The sequence below is a fragment of the Chelmon rostratus genome, chromosome 1 (genome assembly GCF_017976325.1).
Source record: "Chelmon rostratus isolate fCheRos1 chromosome 1, fCheRos1.pri, whole genome shotgun sequence".
NCBI lineage: Eukaryota > Metazoa > Chordata > Actinopteri > Chaetodontiformes > Chaetodontidae > Chelmon > Chelmon rostratus.
In genome coordinates, this window is record NC_055658.1 from 7256261 (window position 1) to 7280864 (window position 24604).

Sequence of the window (24604 nt, forward strand, 5' to 3'; positions counted from 1 at the left end):
TAATGTGACGAGAATTTGTTAAAAGCCACAATAAGGTAGAAAATTTCGTACTTGACTAAAGGACGAGTTACATGACCATCAATGGGATGATGATTACTTAAATGTAATCAGAGCTACAACATAGTAGGAGGTACCATTGGAGTTTAGTAATTCACGCTGTTTGTGTGAGTTTGCAAAGCCCTCCTAAGGCACAAGGTTAATTCAAAGTTACCACTGGGCCAGCCGCACACGCACACAGACACAGACACACAGACAGACAGACACAGACAGACACACATACAGTGTGGACAGGCAGTGTGAGTGGTGGGAAAATGAGAGGGTACAGCTTTCAGCAGCACTTGATGAAGTGAGACAAAGAGGGTCAAAAGTCTATTTAAATGTTTCCTGCTGAAGTTACAGTGACATACCACCAGCTCTATAAGAGCTGCTGAACTACTGCTGACTCCCATCCTAATGACTGCCTAAAAGTTTGATCCTTGCACTGATCTGGAGAGAGCACATTCCCTTTAGGGTGTATGAAATTCCTCCTGTAGTAATGTGAGGATGGATCAGCCTAGCCACACAAGACAGCCCTTAATATTCTCAGGACTGTGTTGTGAGAAGACCAAACCAAAACAAGAACACATCAAACATACACTGAACAGTCTCCTTCTGTAAAAGCACAACACTGAAAACACTGATAAACTTAAATACTGTATGTGTAAAGACTGGGTCTGACTTAATGAACACTGTATGATTTATTTCAATGCAGGGGAACATTTCTCACAGTGCGTCACTTCTCCCAGGAGACTGACTATCCTCTTCTTATAATTCTACATTTCCTCACATCACACTGAAATTAACTTTCTACTCATCTATTATCACTTGAGGAATACACACAAAAGCCTTGGCTTTCAGATGACAACGTCTCACAGCTATGTGATGGTACCGTAGCAGCCCGTATGCTCTTGGCTTTCCTGTCTCGTTTCATTTGCATGTTTTCCTCTTTTTGAAATAGCTGCTGTTTCAGAGGGGCTGATTCAAATGCAGCGCGCAGCTGGTCCTGGCCTCAGTGGCAGCCAGACGCAGACAAGAAGAAGACACTGATACACAAAACAAAAGGCTGCGTGAGATGGAATTTCCATCTTTTGATGACTTGACTTTTGAAATCAACACTACATTTCCCCTCGCTGCAGGGAACAGAAGTGAATGGGGAACAACAACTTGTTCACATGCTTGAGAAGCGAGAAGACACATAACTACAGTTAAAAGTGCTATTTTGATTGCTGCTGCATATTGTCATATTCCTGTACAAAACTTTGACATTATGTGTCATTATTTTTCCACAACGTTCTTTCTAAATTAAAGCTTTCAGTACTGTTAATATTAATAATAGTTACTTTTTTTTATTAGATATTAGGTTTGATTTGACACCGCTTTTAAATGGACACACACAGTTATTTTGGGTTTCTCCTCCATCTCCCCTGTGGTACTTACGGCATAAGACTGAGTTTCCCTCCTGACTTGACTCCTTCCCTTTTCTGGACATAGTTAGCTGGGATGGTGCCCTCTCTGCCCACTGTGTTCCTCGCTCTGTACCAGTTTGGATCCTGAAACACACGACAACACAACCTTAAAACTGGAGCGTTCCTGTCTGTCTTGTCCCTCTCACTGAGGTGACCACAGAGGTGGAGCAGTGGGGTTAAAACCTACAGCGCTCTACATGTAGTTGAGAGTGGACGCAGGCAGTGAGGGCAGCTGTATATCTGAAGCACTGACAGGAGACAGCTTCTAGCTAAAAGGAAACTCACTGACTGAGGCTACACGTCTAGCTGATGGAACTAAGCTCACTGGCCTCTTAAGTTGCTGATCTACTGTCATGTATCATGTACCTCTTTGTTTTGTGGCTTGCCGACATACAGTATATTTTGCTAATCACATGGTTGCTCTCATTGTTAACAGCATGCCTGTGGATATATTAATGTAATAGGATATAAGCATTAGGGGGGGAAGCAATTTGGTGTATCCCACTTTAATCACAAACTACTAGTACTGGTTCATAATTAAACAAAAAATATGAGGAGCAATCTAACAAGGAGTCGGTCTTGTTTCTTGCTAAAGCAATTCAGTTCCATGAAATTGCTGCCTTGACTATTTCAAGCTACAGAAAGAAGCCGTTCTTTTAGTCTGTCATCATTAATATAAGTTGTTTTCTGGGACATAAAAAAAGCAGAACAGTAGAGACGACCTCAGCTGTGTGGGTGCTGAGGTGGGTTGTGGGAAAGCAGAAACACGTATTGAGCCTTCTGGAGGTGTCGTGGCCTTAATTCATTTCGATTCAGTGGGTTGAGAATGGTACTGTTTGTGTGACAGCCCTGCAGATTCGAGCTGATGTAGACGTATCCTGCACGGTCACATTTTTCTTCTTCTGCATGCTTTCAATATTCAGTACATTATCAACAAGTGTGGAAACAAATCTGTGACGTATAATCATATAAACCCTTCGACAGTTAACTCTCAACTGATTGCTCAAATAACAATTGGCCATGACAGCAGCTTTGAGGGCTTACAGTCTGTAGTACAACCTGGAACATTTCAAATATATTCTGAGCCAGCTGCCTACTTACCCTGGTGACTCCAATGATGGTCAGTACATCTCCTTTACAGAAAGGCAGGTCCTGTTCGTTGGCAGTCTGGAAGTTGTACTTGGCTACACACTCTGTGCCAGTTGACCACGGTGCCTACATCGAACATTACAGATAGGAAGCAACATTAAGTCTGTTGTGAATGTGTTCATGCTGTACAGCTAGCTAGAAAAAACTCAACTCAAACTACAACCAACTAAAGGATACATACACAATACAAATTACCGAATACAATACACAAATGTGACTCATCTGACGGCTGTTAACAAAGCAACACCAAGCAGAGGTCTAGATGGATGTTCACATTTACCTTTTGTGATTTTCACACATGTACCACTGCAGTTTGTTAATGATTTGTTAAAAAAAACCTGACATAATCTAACATGGCATGTTATAGTGGTAATATGTCATTATTATCACTATACACTCCAGCCAGCCATCTCGAAGCAGATGATGGATTTCAACACTTACATTCTCTTCTTTCTTTTCAGACTAGATGGCAAATTATGACACCAATAGAACGGTTGTAATGTTGGGCCTCTTTAGGCTGGTTATTTAACCCACAAAAATGATGGTCATTGAACCTACATAATACCTAAAAACGCAGATACTGCACTCAGCCTCAGTATCATCTTCAGGTGAGGTGAAAGCCTGTTAGCTTTAGCAGGAGTTTAGCAGTTTATTCAGTCTTCATCATTATTAGATTCTTGATTCATTCTTGATATTGGAGTTTGTAAAATTTAAAGAGTGGAATAAATGTAAAAAAAAAGGTAGTTATTGCAATTTAAATTATTAAACAACAGAGTGAAACGTGTTGTACTGCTGTTGAATTCTGACTCTTCCCTACTGTTGACCTGTCCAAGGTAACTGACTGCTCTGTGTCTGCTGGGACAGTTTTTAGTCTCTATGCGAAGCCTCAAAAGATATAAATATAGATATATAGAATAAATAAATGAAACATATCTCGCAATGCTATGCACACAGGTGAGACAACAACCTAACACCTGTGTGGGTGTGTCGCTGCCTCAGAATATGCTTTACTGAACATCACTTGAAAGGCTGGTTGCACTCATAGTCAGTTTGAAATCTGTAAAAGTGGCAGCTACACGCTTAAAATACAAATGTAAATGACAGCGAGGATAAGGATCTTTGGCGTATTCACTTTGCTTTGAATTCACTGTTAGATCAGTGCAGTGTTGTGATCAAAAACGTACCACAATAGAGCGAATGAGATGAAATGAGAAAGCTAGAGTACAAAGCAGCAGGTGTGAGTGAGCGGGTAAGGTCCTTGTACGAGCTGCTTTTTTCCTGAAAACACAAGGCAGAGCTGAATGTGTCTGATGCAGTCTCAGCCAATGCTATATAATGAGTTCGGACCACTGGCGACGGCTGCGACTCAGGGAAATGTAGATACAGAAAAACCTTGCTTCTCCACTGTTATTCATTTCCATGTGGTCTCTAGAACCAAAAGATCGGTTTTGCTGGATAGAGTGTAATGCTGGGGAAATTTCTTATTTATAGTAATTTAAGATTCAGCCTAGTGCAACACACAAACCAACTAGGCAGGGAAACCATGAGCTATATTTACCCTTAAGTTGCAGTCACACATTCTAGAGCCAACGTAGGGCCTCGCCGTGTGTGTGCTTCCTGAAAGGACAGTGCCACTAATTATTAGGTTTGATCGGGATCTGATGGTAATGGTATATTCAGATGCCAAGCATCTACCCCCAAAGGTCAACTACAGACACCATGGCATTAGTGCTTGACATTTAGTTCACCTCCTGAGTGACCTACAGGTCAGTTTGGTGGTTTACTGTATTTGCTTGCTCAAGGTTTTTTATTTCCACCCGACTGCTGGATGCTGATAAATGAATAACACTACTGAATTTTTGACCTTTTGGTCACAAGTTGGTAAGATTACCACTATGTCACACTGCTGTCTCACAAAATATTCTGTGTCAAGAACATTTTGTGACCTCCTGACCTATAGAAACCCACAGCATAGTTCTCGAAACACAATCAATTCAAAGCCAGAACCCCACTGAATCCATGATGCATTATGCTGCTATAAACCACAGAGTTTTCTGTCAGGGTCTAGAGGCTCAAACATGCTGACTAGTCTGACATGGTTATTGACTGCAGCATTACAACATGAATTATTAATTGCAACTTGTATTCACTGTCAGAGACATAATCAAAACTTCAGAAAGCTAGAACCACAGCATAAGAAAACTGATTCAGTGCATTTATCACAACCTGACCCATATCTGGAAAATATCTAATTCTTTCATTTTATGTTATGGCACTTGTTTAAGACAGTAACAGATTCAAAATGTTTAGCTGGATCCAAGCCTCTGTCTTTTTCAACTCCTAAAAGGTGGCCTTTGAGAATTTTCACTCAACTGTAGTGAAGCACTGTGGTGTGACAGATAGAAACAACCTGGATCAACAAGGACATGTAAAGGCAGAGGATGCAGGAGTGAAAGTAATCCTCCTCTGAGGCTAGCACTCGAGAGGCATTAGTAAAACCACTGAGACAGCCCGATAAAGTGAATCCACCAAAACTGAGCCAGACACTTTGACGGATGTGTCTCACTAGCCTGCACATTAATACAATACTTCGGACTATTTCGGCACCTTGGTGTCTTGTATGTGCATGTAAGCTAACATTCATTCAGTGGTCTCAGTAAAACTGACTCATATTACAAGAATGCTGGCCAATGTGACCACAAAGTTACATCACGGTATATTATGAATGTTGGTCACTAACAATATACATCAAGGTGCATCTTTTTTCCACATCCTGTCATTATCTGTGGTACCTGGGATGATACTGCCTACATGCTGCTGAGTTTGTCATTGATAGATCGAGAAAATAAAAAAAATCTAATTAATCAATTTTGATAAGAGATTAATAAGAAAAACAGCAATAATTCTCTGTTTCCAAAAACAAAAACTTCAGCAGATCAAGGAAGAATGTGGTACTGTGTTGTTTTATCTAGAAGAGAAACAACAGTAATGAAATCTGACAGCCGGTGATAGAAAATATATACCTCCAGGAAGGTAAAAGTTAAAACTAAAAACAAGAAGGAGTAGTTTTGATAAAGGAGGGTAATTATTAAGATAATACTGGTGATGCTGTCACCACTATAAACAGAAGGGACCACCTGAACTGTTTTTGTGACTGTCTTAAAGCAAACTGCACATGTATTTACATGAAAAGCTTTAATATAGCTGACACTCTTAACCACAACACCTTGAGACGTGAGTAACAGTAGAATATGCATTTATTCCTTCACCACTAACACTTCAGCCAACAGATAGCTAATGTGAAATCCATAAGACCCTGACAGTGTTGTTGTTACACTCTGATAACTGTAGTAGAGTGGCGTGCTGGTTATTGCTAGCAGCTCCTTGTGTTGATATGTGCAGTTATATGAAATGTGGAGAGGGTGGTCATTAAAAACCTGTTTACCTGTACACTGGGTATGTAGATGTAAAAATATAATAATAATAATAATAATAATAATAATGCAATGTGTGCTTCACTTACGTGCATCCCAGACATGGTGAAGGGAATTGGGCAGCAGGTGTCCTCAGGCAGGAAGCGGTCACTGTTCAGCTAGTACCATCAGAGCTGTAAAACAATATTAACGATAATTAAAAAAAATAAGTAGTAGAAATACAAATTACAAGAGGTTTGTTTTACTATTTCCACACTACACTGCAGATTACTGATCTGTCTTCTGCAAGATGTGTAGCGGCAGACACTAAGGCCTCAGCTGACAATTGTCATCAGAGTCCATATGTTAACATCCTGACCAGTGTGCACGGTGCTAACACGGACAGGTGCATGTCCACAGAAAGCAAGTCACAGTGAAGCTCAACTTAGCAACCACATCTTGCTTCCCAGGCAGGCAGAAGAACGACCTTTTCAAATGTTTGGTCCTAAAATTGCCTTACAGTATTTCACTTCTGCATAAGCCTCTTCTACAGTTGGGGTTGGTGGTGTAACTGGTATAACTTGCAACTTGCAGAATTACGTACTACGAAATGGATTTGGCTACATCAAAGGTGTTGAAAGGGTTTTAATGATTAACAACATATAAGTGAACCATGATCATCACGGCAACTTACTGCTTACTGTTTTCCTTTGACTTACTCTTAACCAGGGAGAGTACGCTAACACAAAGAAATGGTGGCTGGAGATAGTACTTCACAGCCAGGACCTAAAGAAGAGGAAATACAGTGTGTCTGGAAGCATGTGGAATAGTTAACAATGCACTCTGGCTCCAACATAACGTGACATAGTCCTTTAGCTAAAACAAACACTGTTAGATGAGATGTGGCTTTCAAACTCTTTAATTATCTTTTCTAGTAATATATAGATGAATGCAAAACTTGAAATTGTGAAACAGTAAATGAAGGAAGCTTTCTGATATTAGCAAAGTCTGTTGAGCAAGTACTAGTCTTTTAAAGATGACCTTGACACAGTGTCAGAAAGGAGAGAGAGTGAGCTGCAGACAGGGACAGGGATAAAGAATGGCAAGACACAAACTGTGAACTGCAAGTAAGCACACCTGGGTCTCGGTTTACACCTAAAAAGAGTCCATGTGCGGGGATGGATGCGTGTGCCCAGAAGAGCATGTGTGTCAATGTGTGTGGCTGAGTCCCTAAAAGGTGTCTCTTTTTATTTTTATTTTTTATCCTTCATGGTCAAAGGCAGTGGTAAATCAGTGGTTACAGTTACAGTTTGGAAGTGTAACAGTCACTGAAAAAGGCCTCCTGCAGTAGCCTCCATTCAAAGCATCTCACTTCCGACCAGCCAGTTGAACAGGAAGTTGAAATGGGGAGGGAGAAGGAGGAAGTAGCTGACGCATATTTTCCAGTGCTTAGTATGAGGCAGGGAGGGGGCTGTAGCTGGAGTCCAATGTGAGCATGTGTACTCTGGTCACTGCCTCGCTTTAGACTGACTACAGCCAGCAGAGTCATGTCAGAATGGATCAATAACACAGAAAACAAAGCACTGCAAACAACTTGAGTGTTATTCATAGCTCAATTATTCCAGCTAAATCTGTGTTCTTTAACATCTCCTCTCCCTTTGATTTCCTCTGCATGTCTGAGGTGAATACAATTAATAAGAGCCCATAGCTTTCACACTTATTCGGTCTGTTTCATGGACGGCAAAGTTTTGTCCACTGAGCGTAAGCCAGTTGTTTTCCACTTAGTGCTCGGTGTAATTTAGAGCCAAGAAAAATGATGCATCTCTTTCAGAGGGCCTAGTTACTGGCTAGCATGCACTCTGAGAGCATCTATGGCCAAGCTTCACAGCACTGCCATATCCTGTGTTGAAACAGGAAGCAGACTAATTGCAGACCATTGCAGATCTGTATGCAAACTGACAAAGCCAAATATATCCAAGGCCAGGCTGCTCTGCTGCACCCAGAGGGCACCCATTTCTTTCCCTTTGCCATTCTTTACTTCTAGAGCAGCGATGCTGGAACAGAGCAGCGCTGCTCACCAACCCACAGCCACACTGGTGAGCCAATAGAGGAGAGACAAGCGAGTGCTATTCTTATCTCTCTCCTGTGCTGAGGAATGCCTTCGAGCTATTCAAGACTTTCAGCATCACACTGCTCATCAAGGTATGAGCCTCTCCTTAAGGTATTCAAGTGGTTCTCAGTCTGTCCATCTATTCATTTTTCTATAGCAGACTGTAGAGCAGTGCCTCTGTAAGCACTTTGGAACCAAGAGAACGGTTCCAACCCCATATTGAAAATGAACGCACTGATACCATACATGTTTGATGCTGAGACAGAAGGTATGACTAGTACTACTCCTCCAAGTGTTATGCTACTGCATGATGCAACATCACCCTTGCCGAATATCTATGCAGAAACCTACGGCTGAGTGCAGACCAACAAAGGCACTGCGTCAGAGTAAAAGCAACAAGGCTACATATGTTTGGGCGTGTTGCTACGGTTACTGGTCAGAAGACAAAATACAAGCCAGGAAGCAAGATGCCGAACAACAGTTATGTCCCTTTAAACAGGATTTTATAATTCTGCAAAGTTATTACTGCAGTGATGATTTGCTCCTTTGTCTTGGTGCTTTCCATATAAACAGGAAAATTAGCGATGTTAAGGTTAGGTTACCTTCTGCTAGGTATTTTACCTGTTGTGTGGGCTTGAATCCATTGATTGGCTTGGACTGGATACAAAGTGCTTCTGGCTAACGTAATTTGTATTCTAAGTACGATCAAGGACTAGCTGGGTGCTAGACACCAATACCAAATCTTTTTAATAAGTAGTCCAACTGTAGGGCTCTTCACGTTTTAAGGTCACACATCAAAGTATACATTTAGCATTCTGGTTCACTCCAGCTATACTAAACAGGAATGGAAATCCCTTCCCTCTCCCCTCCCCTCCACCTAATTTTTTCTTTCTGTGCAGCAGGAGCTGTTGGTGACAGTGTTGGGGTAAGACACTGCGAACTGCTATATCAAAAGCTACGGTTAACATCACTCAGAGTACAGCGCTGCATTTTTCTGTGCTATGCCAGATGACAGTGAAGGTTTGTGTCTTATGCGCTATTTTCATTATAGCTAATATATTGTTCTACCTAAAGCACATGTCTTTGTGCTGCAACCTACTGCTCTGGAACTGCTTTGATGAATATAGAAGAAAGTGATATGTAGGGTCCTGTTGCTCGTCTACAACCTACTTCACGTCTGTGTGATTGTTTCAGCACAGTAATAGTAGTAAGACATATTCATTCCAGGCATATTCATTATACTTTGAAAATAAAGCATATGTCCAGAATCCTGAAGCTACTCTGCTTTGTTCAACACAAGCATAACTTTGATGAGCAGTCAAAAATCATTCGATGGCAAGCCCTGGTCTTTGCTCTAAAGGCCTCTTCAGACACAATACAATTTGAGATGCACTCGCCAAAGGCTTCAGCCGTTTGCCAGCCAGCTTGCGCTCAAAGTTCAACAAAGATTCATTTGGGTCTCTGCTTGCAATATCTGTTTCTTTTCCAGCAGTCTGATCATACCTTCTCAGTATGCAATATGCTTCTTCCCACATTATGCAGTTTACAATTCAGATATAATTTTAAATTTTCTTAAAAAAAAAAAAAAAAGGTACACCACAGACATACAAGCTGTTCTGAGACTGGATGGGAGACTCACTTGTTTCAGTGACAGTACAGACAATGATGATAGAGTAATAACACATTCCCTCCATTCATAATGGTTAGCGCAGCCCAGACCTAAACTCATCTCGACGTAAAAGCTTAAATCACCATCTAATGTTAGCACGAGTCTGCAGGTTTCTTGTCAATGGAGCAGATTTGTGTTATGATGGAGTTAAAAGCCTTCTATCACCATAGTTTTGCTTTTGTAGCAGGTCACAATTTACAATTTAGGACATTTAGCTTACACTCCACACCAGCTCTTATCGTCTGACATTCAACCCAAGAATCACAACGGTGTTTGGACTGGACACTGCTGATTGTTGCTCTGTCAGCTTTCCCTGGATAAGTAAAAGCTTGAGCAGAAATCACCAGAGAGGCCTGGTGTTTAACTGAAACTGCTGTCAGTTTCTGAAACTACTGTGGCAAAGCCTTGGGTTATATAAACAGAAGACTGGCCCAAGCAGGCCCATGGCCATCCACAGATTACAGTCCTACTAGCACAGCGTCTACCAGAGGTTATAAAAGTCCACTTTTACTGGAGGTGACAATTTAGCTTGCCCCAGATATATGGCTGTTTAAATCAGGATGCCATTAATTGTCCTGAGGGAAATTCAATTTACTGAACCAGCATTAAACAGCAGATCCCACAGCACTCAACAAGGGGCAGCCTTATATATATTAACCAGTAAACAACATTCCCATCAAATTCCATGTCTGCTTAGTCGAATAATGCCACACAAGAGCTCTGTATGCTGCATAGAGAGAAATGAACCCTAAATGTTTTTACATTTGTTAGAATGCAGCCATGTGTTGGTTCTCACACAATGCATTTTTTCTTTTTCTTACTAATGCCGCTCTAAATTATTAGTCTCTCTACATTGGTAAAAAGCCACCCTTAGATCGATACGAAAGTTTTGCAAAACATTTTATTTAGCTTTCTATTACTCACATGGCTCTATACAGAGATCACAGAGGATGGGCAACAAGTAGTAGAAGGCAAAGTTGTATATAAACCTAACTGTCAACCAAGTATTCAACCAACACACAATATGACTGCCGCACGTGCTTTGTGGTTAATGCCATTTTGAATTATGTCATCGATTATTATAATCCATTTTTCTTTCTACATGGTCTATGCAGAGGTTGATTTTTGTTTTCTGTGGCTAACTGATTTGAAAAAGAGAATGTCATTCCTGTATGATCTGCCTGCTTGGCAACAGCTGGGAGGACGCACACAACCAATTATACTGTCTTCTGCAAACAACAATACTTAATATAGAATTTTATTTATGATATTGTACAACCAAGTTTTGCATACTATATATAGATCGTCCATTTATAACCATGACATAATCGAACTTTGACTCATGCTCAGTACAAAGCAAAAGAAACGGGTGAGAAGTATGGAAATGTGACCTACTGGGTATGCAAATATACACACTCACAGTGCTGGAGGCTCTGCAGAGTGGACAGCATGGAACTGTCAACAACAAATGACTCCTGGCTGCATCACATTTCCCCATATGTAAAGTAAATGACAGCAGTTCTGTTTGCAACTGCAAATGATGAACATATATTGAGGCGAATCAAGCAGAGTCCATGGCACACAGGGTACAAATATGAAAGCCCTGGTTGGGAAATATGGGAATACAGACGTGTGTACAAAAGTGAGGTTGCCATGTTTCATATTCAATACAAATTGCATCTTAACTCTGTCAGTGTTTCACATTTATATAACAGACATTCACCTATTTCTAATATTCAAACTCTGAGCTTTGATTGCCAGTAACAAAAATATTGCGCAATCAAAACAAATTCAAATTGGAAACTTATGATAAGTTTAAGCATATCAAAAAACACAGAAACCACAGACAACCTCTAACAGCTTGGGGCTAACCAGAATATGTCTTCATCAAATCACAGCATAGTGCACGACCAACACGCTGACAGTTGAAATACAAAAAACAACAAAGCATATGCTATAAAATGTAGCGGTGCTGTAGATGTATTCAAAGAAGTGGGAGACACACAGACATAGTAGCCTGTCTTTATGTTGAGCTCTCTCCCTGCATCTGCAACTATGTGGATGTGTGTGCGAGTACATCTGTGTGAGAGGAACCAGGAAGTGGGCTCCAATTAGTGCAAATGCAGAGAGATAATGTGCCCAGAGATGGAAGCTGTATCCCCAGCCATGTAACAGGCCTCAGTGTCCTCATGTCCTTTTCATCTTGATGAGCTGTCTCCCACCACAGCAGGCAGTCGCTACTGGGCCTCCACATGCTTCAATGATCACATGACTCTGACAGACAGTGTTCAGTGCAGGGATGAGGCCCACCAACACGCAACACTGCTTCTCCACCAAAAGCAAACCAAACAGTGTTTTTCCAGCACAACATCAAGGTGAGGTCGTATTTAAAAGAAATTTTCATTCTGATGTGCGATATGAAGAGCCGTTGATCCTGGCTTCAGCCAGCGTCTCTCTCTGCTTTTAAATATGAAATAATTTGAAGTGAAATTAAAGCTGAGGTAAGTGCAGCTGGAAAGAGGAAACACTGTGCATTTTCCAACTCTGGAAGAACTAAAGCCTGCTATGACATCTGAATATGTTGGGGAGAGTGAAAACTCCTTCAGGCGTTTGGTGAGAGGTTTCAGGACATGAGAAGTAAACAAAAGGAACTGAACATATCTGTTAGGCCTTTTAATGTGGAACCAGCTGATGTGCCTGACAACCTACCACATAAAATCACTGAGCTGCGAAGCAAAGACGAGCTCAAAGCTACAACAACCTCCCTCTGCTCCAGTTCTACAAAGTGTATGCAGGTCCTGAGGATTTTCCCATTCTGAGGAGACATGCACTAAAGTTTGCACCTCTGTTAATATGTAATTTAGAATGGCCCAATACATTAAAGCTCATTTGTGAGGGCTAAATTTTTTTCTAACACAACTGTACAATCAGGGTTCCAACAACTCCAAAACAGTGAGGTCACATCACACTGTCCCAGTTAAACTTTCATTCACATCAAGTTAATCTTATGAACTTATATTTTTTAACCGGTATTTGGACAATGGAGAAAATAAGGTGTCAGATTTAGTAAACCCCAGCTCTTATTTTATCCATGGTTCTGTCCATTAAGTCCTGAGAAAAATATCTATGTCTCTGGCTTGTTAGTTGTTGAACTCCTTCTCAAACAACCGTTCACTTGGTCTCACTGTCATTACCTGCTGAGCATATAAAGTACAATCGGCATGAGTGGGAAGAGTAGCTGGCAGGAATTCAGACTCAACCTTACAGACTGGAGACACTGGACTGAAGGCACCTGAGACAGCAAAGAGGGAGTCGTTAGATTTTTGTTAATATTAAGACCTGTACCTCGCCATTAAAAGAGAACATATCGCAATATACTGTAATATCCAATATTCGACCTTACTGTTCTTGAGGAGCACAGAATGGACAGAGAGTCAGATATCTTACTTTTCCTACATCCATCTGCTTACCCTGTCTTATGCTACCACATTTCAGCCATTTAAAATAAGGGTGCTTATTTTATCGTGTCCAACAACATATTCAACAGGTAAAAATACATTTATTCAGGCAATTAATTCTATATTTACACCAAGTGTTGTGTGATATGTTGATGTATATCATGGGATGACAAGTTTGTCAGCCATCAGAGTTGTGGAAACTCAGTGATAGCAAGTATCCGTAAAGCAGCGTTGAGCTCAAAGCCAGACACAACAACCTCCCTCTGCTCGAGTTCTAGAAACTGTATGCAGGTCCTGAGGACTTCTCCATTATGAAGTGACATGCACTGAAGTGTCCCCGGGGGGGGGACAGTTGAGTAAGTATTCCGGTACAAACAGGTGCACGGAAGGGACATTGACATCTCAAGTAGAGCGGAGAGGGCTGCAAGGGGTGGTTAATAATAAAAGAGAATATCACGGGGCAAAAGGAAGTTAAGAGTGACTGTGGCTTACTCAATCATTACAACTGTGTGCCTGCCTCTGCCATCTGCCACATGAAACATTTCTAGCCATCTTCACCTTTTTTTAGCTGTGGTGCTGCTTCACTGTGCCACAGAAACTCGCTGCCTGTTCTCCTTCACTCTTTGGCTCAGCAGCAACAGAAAGGCAGACGGATGCAGTCCTCTGGGTTGAGGTTGTTTTGTGGCCTCTGAAACATTTATTTAACTTTAGAATACTGCCCAACACAACCAGAGACTTCTAGCATCCACCAGCAGCTGCACTATAGGGATTAGATGTGCGTACGTGCCTTGCTCAAGGGTATCTCACTTTTAATCGTTTAGGGAGGAGAGGAAGGCAAGATTAATGACATTTTCCAGACACAGATGTACCAGATGGCTCAGAGATTTGAACTAACAGCCTTCAGTGCACACTTCTGTAACTACAACACTTTACAGGCTTTACTTCACATATCCATTTGTCCTGCTCCCTCTAACTGACAGCAATAAGACATGATGGCTTCAGCCTGAATGTGTTAGATATACCATTTGTCACCAACTCCCGGAGATGACCCGCAATACGACCAAAGAGCACCAGGATGGCCTACTGGAATGCTGAACTGTGCAAGAGGGGATTAAAAAAAAAAACAAAAAAACAAATAAGAAAATCACATCCTGTCGTTGCAGTAGAGCAAAGGAGTCATGTGCGTGTCTAATCCACAGCCATCGTCCCCTATTTTTATCTAACAGAATGATAAATAGAGCAGCGTGACAAGAGAAACCTCTCCCACCAAAGACAGACAGACAGAGAGGTGGGGAGACAGGCATCCCTCCTGCCTGCCTCTCTGACGTAACAAGTGACAGGCTTGGGCTTGCCGCTGATGACAGATTACAAAAAGCAGGGAGGCAGGAAGTGGAAGAAAGAAAGGAAGAGGGACAGAGAATCAAACCCCCCTCCCGCTCGAGCTCTGGGAGGCTGCTGGACTGGAGACAGCAGAAGGGAGGAAGGGTAGTGGTGACAGCTTATTGTTTGAGCTCTGTGTGCTGTGGTTCCAGTCTCAGCGCACACTCATCCAGGCCTGGCTATTTATATCCTCTCAATATCCATGCAGGCGGAGGCAGGCTGCAGTCGTTTTCATAAATGCATACATTATGGAGGCGCTGCATTAAAAACTCTGCCTGCTGTGAGTGAGCCCTGCTTGTACGACTTTTCTTTCAGGATTTCCCCCCTTTTTTTTTGGGGGGGGGGGGGTTAACAATGTTTTTGACTATGTGGTACCAAATACATTTAAGGGCTAGTCCAGCAATTTAGCAATGCATTTCAACAGTCTAAATCTAATCAGCAGAGGCTGAGATATCCTGCTGTTGAGTCCCCACTGGGTTGCAAGCTCACAACACTGAACCCTACATGTGCCATAATGCAGCTCAAACGCATCTGTCATGATCTTTCATGATCACGATTATTTTCTCAGACTTAAAAGGTAACTTCTAGTGCCACAGAAAATGTTATACAACCGTTTTCACAGGCTGTACAGTACTCCATGACCGATTAACTGAACTTAATGGTGGAGTGCCTCCTTACAGTTAACCCATCTCAGCTTGTCAGACGAGCAATGCAGTGTAACGTAACAGACAAGGATGGGGTTACTGTCAAGGACTGGAAATGCAGTTGCAGAAAGACAATTCTAAATTTAGAGATTAGATTAGATACATTTATTGTTGATGGTTTGATTGTCTTTAAGACATGCTCAGTAGTGGCACCATGCATCCATTAGCAATTGCATGGGAGACGAAGAGGCAATCTTGGAGGTACGCATGTGTCTATGTTGAAATGCAGAGTGGAACAGAAGAACAGAAGGAAAGAATGACTGAGAACTACTCTGGCCTGAATGTAAAATAATATGCAGAAGCAGGTAAGAGTAGGAGGCTTCAGGGAGGCTCGGTGCCCTTCTGACAAGACATCTGCATGGCAGGTTCACGTGCGCACACACACACATACATACATATACACACTCTATTCAGACTTTGCTTGTCCTGTCAATGTTACTGAACTCTCACTGACAACATGCACACAACCACAAAGAACACACAAATTGCCCCTCTGGCCTAATATATGCTCCCACTTACAAAGATATGCAAACACATTCTTCAGCCATGACCTAATGTATGCTGTCTCTCAAGCATGTGCACACACACATACAGAAGTGGCTTCAAACATCCCAGGGGGTGAGACAGAATGAGTGGAGAGAAAGGGGGGAAGCTGCTTGGGGCTGCTTTCTCTGCCTCTCATCCTCCTTTGATGGCAACACATGAGAAGTCCTCCATTCAGACCAGAGGAGGAGGAGACGAGGAGGCAAAGCACGGGGATGGAGGCACAAAGAATGTCATTAGCAGCAGCAACAGCAGGGTGCTGGTACAATATGGCAGCGGCATTAGTGGTGACTGCAGCTCCAAATCTCTTTAATAAAAGAAGCATTCATTGGCAGCAGCACTGACACCATGGAGGAAAATCAGACTCAGTGGACTAAAAAGAAGGGATTGAGGGAAGGGAGAGAGGCACATGGGGAGAAAATGGGGGCTGAGGGTGTGTCTGAAAGCAAAATCCAAATTGCAAAGGACACTGGAATACTATTTGGCTCAAAATAGAGATTATACAGATTACCTGAGCAGAGAGTAATCCCAAATTGACAAAGAAATTGACTATGTGCAGATTCAGCCTCTAAACACGAAGGTAGATACAGACAGACCTGGTTGCCAGAGAGAAAGAGGTGCTCACAGGTTGAGAGGACAGAGATCACTAGACAGGACCTGGCATTCAAAATGTAAATGCTTCACATAGGGGGAATCATATGCTTTACATTGCTGTATATATGCTGTGGCTTTCTCCTTCTCCTCTCTTAGTGGTCATCTCTTTGAGCTGCATCAGCATCCTTAATCTTTCCTTCAGTGGCCCCTTTCCTCTCATCTCCATGCTCTGTTCTTTCCCTGTACTCTGTCTCCTCTGCTTCATCTCTTTCCACTTGATAACAGCTGTTCAAATCAAACTGCTCTGAGGGCCAAGTTGGGAATTTCTGAAGTTAGTTTAATAATTTTAATATGGGTTTGTGATCTGAATCCACATTCATGTGACACACTTTCAATTGGTAATATCACAGCTATCTTAAGTATCTTGAGTTTTTCCATATCATGACTATGTCTGTACAACACAGTCTCTGCAAACTGTTGAAAGGAAAATGAAGCATACAAGCCACTGGAAACCATAACTTGCTTCAACATCGCAAACTCTGTCCAAGCTTCCTCTGCACTTTTAAGTTTCTCTGCTCCCTGAATGGCTGTTCATGGTTCCAGTTGAACCATGACATAAATCCATTGTGTCAGCAGGGAATCTTGAGTCAATTTCCTTTTTCCAAGGACCCTACATACCTGCACTTCATGTCTTCATGTAATCAAATGCTGGTTTTGGGGTGCTGAGGTCAAAAAGCTTGCTTTCTTTAAACATGTTACCATGAAGAGAGCTCAAGAAGTCCTCTTCTGCAGGGAAAGGGTGGACTATCATCTCTCCCAGGGCCTCTCTGGTACCTTTAACCATTGGTTGGACTGCGGAGAAGTCCAAATGTTGTCTTTGACAATGTTTTGAGAGAAAGACCACATGCATAAGTTCATCCCTCGTTATGTGACAGAGGGCCACAAAGCTGAACTGTCTGACTTTGGCTTTGTCAGAGTCCTGAGTGTTGGAGGCAGCCATGTGCCACTCCGGCTCTACTTTTTTTATTTTGTTTTAGTCATTTTTTAATGTGTGTTTTACGATGACAAAATCATTGTTTCTGTGAATGGAGTCTGATGGCTCGGGCCATATACATAGCAGCCGTTTCTGGTTAAACAAAAATGATCTTACATCTTAACAAGAAGGTATTTTTGTAGGAATGCTTTCCATGATGTTGTCAGACACTGTGACAGAAACAAACTTCATTAAATTGCAGTATGTTTCGTGGCTGCCGGCTGCTGCACTCTCGTTCACTGCTGAATTGAAGTTTTCTCCAATAACTGTTGTCTCCATTTGTCACTTGGACACAAAAAACATGGGAAAATATGGTTCAATAATCAACAACCATAATCATAATCAGATAACATGTGACCAGAATTTCTCCCATGTGTCTGAAGTCTTCCTGGATGCGTGGACCTGTGCAACTGGACACACAACATCACTTTCATTGGCTGAAAGTGGAAATGCAAGCTGAAGTGAGCGCATAATTCAAGATGGTAGAGGAGATGATTTTATTTGTTTATTTTGCAATGGGTAGGTATGAAGATCTTTTAAGACATTTATGTTGAAACAACATACAAGTAATATGACTCTTGTTGTATTGGTTTACCTGCATATGGACGTAAAGTGTAATAATAGATAGGATTCAATTTTTTTAGAGAGGATATTCTAACAAACTGACAATTTTGACAGCCCTACTCTGGACTCATCCATTACTTATGGGAAACACAGGACTTTTTAGCACAGCCTTGTCATCATCCTCCACAATGTACGAATAGATTGATGTATTTCTGACAGACTGTTCTCATTAAGGTAACTTCCATAACTTGATGTGTGTTCAGCTTTCTGAAAGGAGGCCACTCCATCTCCTTCATGAATTTAACCAGACAGCCAATTTGTTTTCTGCTATAAAGTAGACGGTTTTGAGAAGTGCCTTTGTTTTCTCCTCACACTGCAACTATGCAACTTCAATAGTGTTAGCCATTGCAATCTTGGAGGACGGAGGAAATACACTTTGCATACGCGACGTCAATGATACGCACCTGGTGGAAATCTCGGGTGAGGATCCTGAGGATTAATGCTGTTAACACTGCACTAGTCTCCTTGGGTTCCTGTGTCTTTTGCTGAGCGGGTCCCACTCTAGATGATGTAGATTTACATTTCAGCTAGCGGCCTACGTTTGCATGCCTTCAAGTTCATATCACTGAAACCTGTCTGTACAGAGATGCTGCAACAGCAGAGGGGCCCATAACCCTGTACAGAGAGCGAAAAGAGGGCGACCAGTGTGATGTTCAGTGTGTTGTTCAAGGTGGAAGTCGGTAAGTCTGATAAGATATGACTTTACTGATTCCATGCTGGTAGAAGAAGAACAGACAAAAACATTGAAAATAAAAATCAACTATAGAGGCTATGTACATTATATACCAAAGAGCATAGAAGTATTGTCTTGTGAAGAATGGCTCAAGGCTGACACAGCACCTCCGGCCAGTCATCCCACACTGGTGCAAACTTTGGCTGAACATTATTAGAAGTGTGCATGAATTTCCCTCATTTCAAGTGCTACATTTTTGGGAATCAAATACGTTATGCTCAATACCTACAATCACACACTGAAAACCAGGACCTGGGAGAGCATGGGCATAGCAAAAGAGGAGTTAAAGGAATGTTAAGGAGTAGAGAGCTGTAGACTACAGAGGATGGAGAACAGAGACAGACATGACAGTGCTGAAGATTGCCTGGCTTCTTGGTGGTGGACTGTGTGTGCTGATCCTTAATATTAACAGTAGTCATCTGTCGGTTCCAATGCCAACCATAAATAAAAGAGGCTCCACCCAGCTATGCCAGCACTCTGAATTATTAATTCACAACCACAGACTTGCATTAGCACACAGTGTGGGGCACTCTCTACTGTGGGGTGCAGGCAGACTGAACCACACTGTGCACTCACACACAGCAGGTGAAAATGTGTGTATGCACATATACTGTATGTGCACATACATACAATGTCTGTCTGTGTCTGTGCACAGACATTTAACATATGCGCATTCTTGCATGCATATTCACACACTGCTAGGAAGTGAAATGTTGGTACCCTCTGAAGCATCTAGCAGTTATCTCCTTATCCTTAGAAAACTCCTCTGGTGCAGAGCTCCTTTTTTGGGGGGAGTGCCTGTTGCCAAAAATGTAACACACTGATACAAAATACAAGAAGTATTTGGAGATGAGATAACCAACTGCTCTCACAATATCTAGCAAGATAACCAGTTAATAATCATTAGTGTTTCAGCCACAATAGTACAACCCTAGAGACAATGTTAACTAGGTCATTAGTTTCTTTTCATAGGCTAGGTTGAAAAATGTAGCCTAATTAGCTGAAAGGAGAAATGCCTGACAGATGTAAATCAGTGCAACGCTGCTCTGATAGTATGTTATGTATTGCACTGAGGCCTGTCTGGCTGAATGTGTGTGGCTCATTGATGAAACATGGAGGCATGGATTGTCACTTCTCTTCATATATCACATGCCCTAGTTTAAGCCCTAAAAATAAAAAAAATCACACCACACATACAATTCACAATTCACATGCAAGCACAACCATGTGCACACAGACAGCTCTTGCTCTTATAATCAGCTTTGCATCTGCTGCAAGGAGTACCTCACCGAGAAGACAGCTTCTCCCACACTCCACACCTCTCTTGATCAAAGCAGAAAACAACTCTGCTTCCCCACACACAAAGCCAGCCAACACAGCCTGCCAACCAGTCTCTAGAGTCAGGCAGGAAAACAAAACACAACATCAGCCGAAACAGAAAAAAAAACAAGCCTGAAATATGGTGAAAAGCCAGCAGTGAAAAAATTCATGTAGATTAAAAGAGCATATAGCTGTGTTAAAGTATTTGAATGTGTGTGTTCTACTTAGAGTGTTGTGTAGGCTGAAAATCTGGATTTGGGCACCACGTTCAGAGTCTGTTTTCACTTGTAGAACAGGACATTGCATTACAAGGTGATGGTAATGGTTTGAGTGAGAAAACCCAGGTAGACAGTGACACACACAAGAGGTATCACACAGGAGAATTTCTCCTAATGCAGAGACAATGTTTGCAAAGGCAACAACTGCAAATCCTGCCTGTGGAGAGCAGGGCTCAGGGATTTCTTCGGTAAATTCACAAAAGCCTCAGACACACACTGCGTGCAGTGATAACCCTGTTCACCTTCAAAGCCCAGGGACAGGCATCCAGCCTTAAAGAGAAGTCTGTGCAAATAGGCTGAGCTGTATGACCTTAAATCTGTATCAGGGGAACTTGTACTGTCTTTTAGGATAACTTTGTCCCTTTTTGATTTGCTCTGCCTAAACGTTTATGTTCACCTGGAGGGTAAACTTTACCAAAGACCATCCCGGGGTCCCGGAGCAGGGCTCAGGCTGTCCTCGCCCTTGTCATCCAGTCTGGTCCAAAAAAATAAAAGCTTGTTTCTTTCAGATAAATAGTAACAAACCCAAATTATATTGAATTTAAAATGCAATAAACAGCAACACATTTGAGAAACTGGCAACCAGGAATTTATTACTTAAACTATTAATTATCAAAGTGTACATAGTTACATGACCATACACTTCTAACAGTGTTCAGGTTTGGTAGAAGAACACTGCTTTACCTAAGAGTATAAACACAATGGTACTTTACTGCAGTAATATCACTGTGTCAACATGAAGCCAATAACAGATGATCTTCCATTTCCCTGGCTGAGCTACATGCAGGAAGTATATTTGGCAACAAAGATGACAATAATCTGTGACCTAACATTTATCCAAAGCCAGCCCCTTACTTGACACAATCAAGTTAACACTGAAACACGTTGCAGAATATGCAAGGAGTGGTCTGCATGTCCTAAATGGCGGGTATATTCTTACGCTCTCTGGAGATTTGAGACAGAGCTTTGCAGAAACTTGAGATGGATGGCTTTATTTTCCTCTGATGCTGACCCCACCATGATCTACTCACAGGCTTGGACATCAGCAAGAACTGATCTGCATGTGTGTGTGAGGCAAAAAGAGAGTGACCAAGTAAAAATATACTGGTCAGAATGGGTGAGTGACTGAACGCGTGGACACAAATATGAGTGGGTAAGAGACTGGAATGAGAGACCCTGTGTGAATGCGAAGCTTGAATGTAATTGTGAATGAGCAAGAAAAAACAAGAGAAAGTCAAACAGTTAACAATGTCAGCATTAACTGTAAATATCACTTAAACATCCCTACAAACATTCAAGTGTAGTAATCCCATTTCCTCAATTGACTGACACCAGCTAAAGGAACCAAGAACTGACTTGTCGAAAGACAGAAATAGATGTGATGACTATTGACTATTAAAGAGCAGAGCTGTGATTTTATGTAGCGGCCACGTATTTAGTGTAGCTATCTTTTCCACCATCACTCATAACTAAATAGATTATGAATAACATCCTGCACCAAGCAGAGGACAGAGAGAAACTGTGTATTGACATGCAACGTTCTAAAAATGATATCCTGGATCAGGTCATTACTGAGATGTACCATTTACACGGACCAACCAGTACACAGAGTATTCCAGGTACAAGTTTGGTATTCCTGCTATATTCATTACTTGTGCGTTACTTTGATACACCATGAAAACAACACTTGCACTGCAGTTTTTTTAATAACACTAATACAGCAGTACAGTAATATAGTTTAACATCTAGGTGCCACTGGTCCACATGTATGGCCCATGACAGATAAAGAATATGGGGGCGCCTTGGTAGCTCACCTGGCTGAGATGCCCCTAATAAGGCTGTGTCCTTGCTGCAGTAGCCCAGGCTTAATTCCAGCCCTTAGCTGCATGTCATCCTCACTCTCTTCCCCGCTTCCTGTCTCACTTCAGCTGCACTATCAAATAAAGGCAAAAAGCCGATAAAAAAATAATATGGTGCAAGTTTTCTCCAGTGACAACAAAGCCTTATTCAGAGTGTTAAGTACAAGATAAGGACAGTTTCTCTGCATTTTCAACATCTGAAGTGGTGAAGGGCCATCATTCCTCATCTATTTATGCATCCATGTATCCAGCCCCCTACCTCTCAGTAAGCCATCGAGCTCATCAGCTGTTCATCAGAAACAAGGCCAGATATAGGCCACGGTCAACTACAAACTACGCTGATCTTCTGGTTTAATTTCTCAAGTGAAAACACTGGGAAAAAATGCTGCTTTTCTTAAAAAGACAATTTGAAGAGAGTTCCACACACAAAAAAAGATCAAGTGAAATCTTCCTAATAGAAATCCCTGTATTAGAATCGACCTAATTCAGGTCACTTCACTTTTCAGCAGTCTGTGACATCATTAAAGCAGAGGCGTTTACTGAATCTTTGAAGCGCACTAGATGAATTTGCACAGAAATGACTCTGGAGTGCATCGAACAGTAGATAAGAGAGGAAGCACTGGAGTCTCCCTGCTGAGACAGGATTAATTGTCATTATCATCATCATCATCATCAGTGATTCATCCTGTGTTCTTATAAGGACATTCAAAACAATGGCAGCAGAGTTTAATACCGCTACAAATGGAGAAGAACACCATCATTTTTTTACTGACTGCACTACTTCCTCTGTAAGTCCCCGTATTGGCCTAAATATGAAGGACTTCAACAAACCAGAACACAGGTGCTGTTGTGTGCAAGGAGACAGAGTCATCAGACAGCGGAGGTAAGCAGGGGAAGCCCCACGTATAAATAACACAACATTGACAAATGACATTTTGGCACATGTCTGGTAACTTTTTGCTTGGCTCAGGAACTTGTGTCCACAGTTAATCCCCTGGGACTTCACTTCCTCAGATGGTGGGAGCAGATGAAAACTTTTCAGTTGGTTCTTGCAGGAAACTGGTGTGCTTTGCTCGTAATGTTACCTTCCACATCTTCGTGTTACTGAGTTGGCATTATAGCAAGGAAAATGGTAGTTACTGGATGTAACTCCCCATGTGTACTTGCGTAGCCCTCTACTTTTATGTTGTTCCAGCCAAAGCAAAGCAAATTATTTTTGATATGCTAAAACATTTATCACTGTAACGGGGGTATTGCAAAATCCATGTTGTGGCAGTACATGTGACATACCTACAATACTGCAGCTAGCTAGATAACACTACACATTCCCTATCAACGCTCTGTCACTTCTTTATCTTACTAGATTCAATCATCGTGTAGTTGTGTAAGTTGTGCACGACTCTCAGGCAGAATGTTAAACAAGCAACAGGGACATCTGGTAGACCACTTATAATAATAACTAATAATATTATTTTAATTTGTAAGGAATTATACTGTGGTGAGAATCTGACTGCAGGGCACACAGGGACAGTGTCTCCTGAAGCTTCGAATGTCTGTCGACAGATTTTGTGGTGTAATCAGCATTTTAAAAAATCTTTAATTTGAATAAAGACATTCACTGGATTAAATGAGTTAGTCTTTCTTGTAATCAAATCAACTTTCTTTAATGAATATAACTTGTTAGTTTTGTTAACACAATACATCTTTCTAGTCATTGGCGTGAAAGTGATGACGTCTTGATTGAACACCAAGCGAATGCTTGCTAACAACTTAGGTAATTTCCTATAATAGTGTATAATAATAGCAAACTTTTTTGACCAGAGTGAAAATGTTGTTTTTGAAAGGCTAAATAGCAACAAATATGGATTGAGGCATAATATGTTGTTAGATAAAAACATCCTGTGAATTTTGGAAATGATTATATCTTTCTTTTCTGTATACATTTTGACTTTTGGACTTTACAACACTCTGGAGTTATTGGATCACACAAGTCAGACACAATCCCACGCAGCCACCATTAGAATCTAACTCTACAAATAGTATAATACTAACAATATTAGTGTAGCCATAGTTTATCTGCAGCTGTGCTGAAACACTTGGTATGAACAGAATGAACAGCCACGCAACACAAACAAACAAACAAAAAAGCTTTGCAGCATTTGAATAGTGATTTAGAATTCGAATGTCGACATAATGAATGAAGCTTCCAACTATTCAGTATAGCCCTGATAT

At 41.5% G+C, this 24604-nt stretch overlaps 1 protein-coding gene across 1 annotated transcript in view; it reads right to left on the minus strand.

Annotated features, from left to right (window-relative positions):
• LOC121605776 (tyrosine-protein kinase CSK) overlaps window positions 1–24604 on the minus strand; it is a 41855-nt gene that overhangs the window by 11909 nt on the left and 5342 nt on the right. The window contains exons 2-4 of the mRNA XM_041935854.1: window positions 6178–6261; window positions 2607–2720; window positions 1477–1589 (exon numbers count right to left, since the gene is read on the minus strand). Of these exons, the coding sequence (XP_041791788.1) occupies window positions 1477–1589; window positions 2607–2720; window positions 6178–6192 (242 nt within the window). The 5' untranslated portion in view covers window positions 6193–6261. The remainder of the gene's footprint in view (window positions 1–1476; window positions 1590–2606; window positions 2721–6177; window positions 6262–24604) is intronic.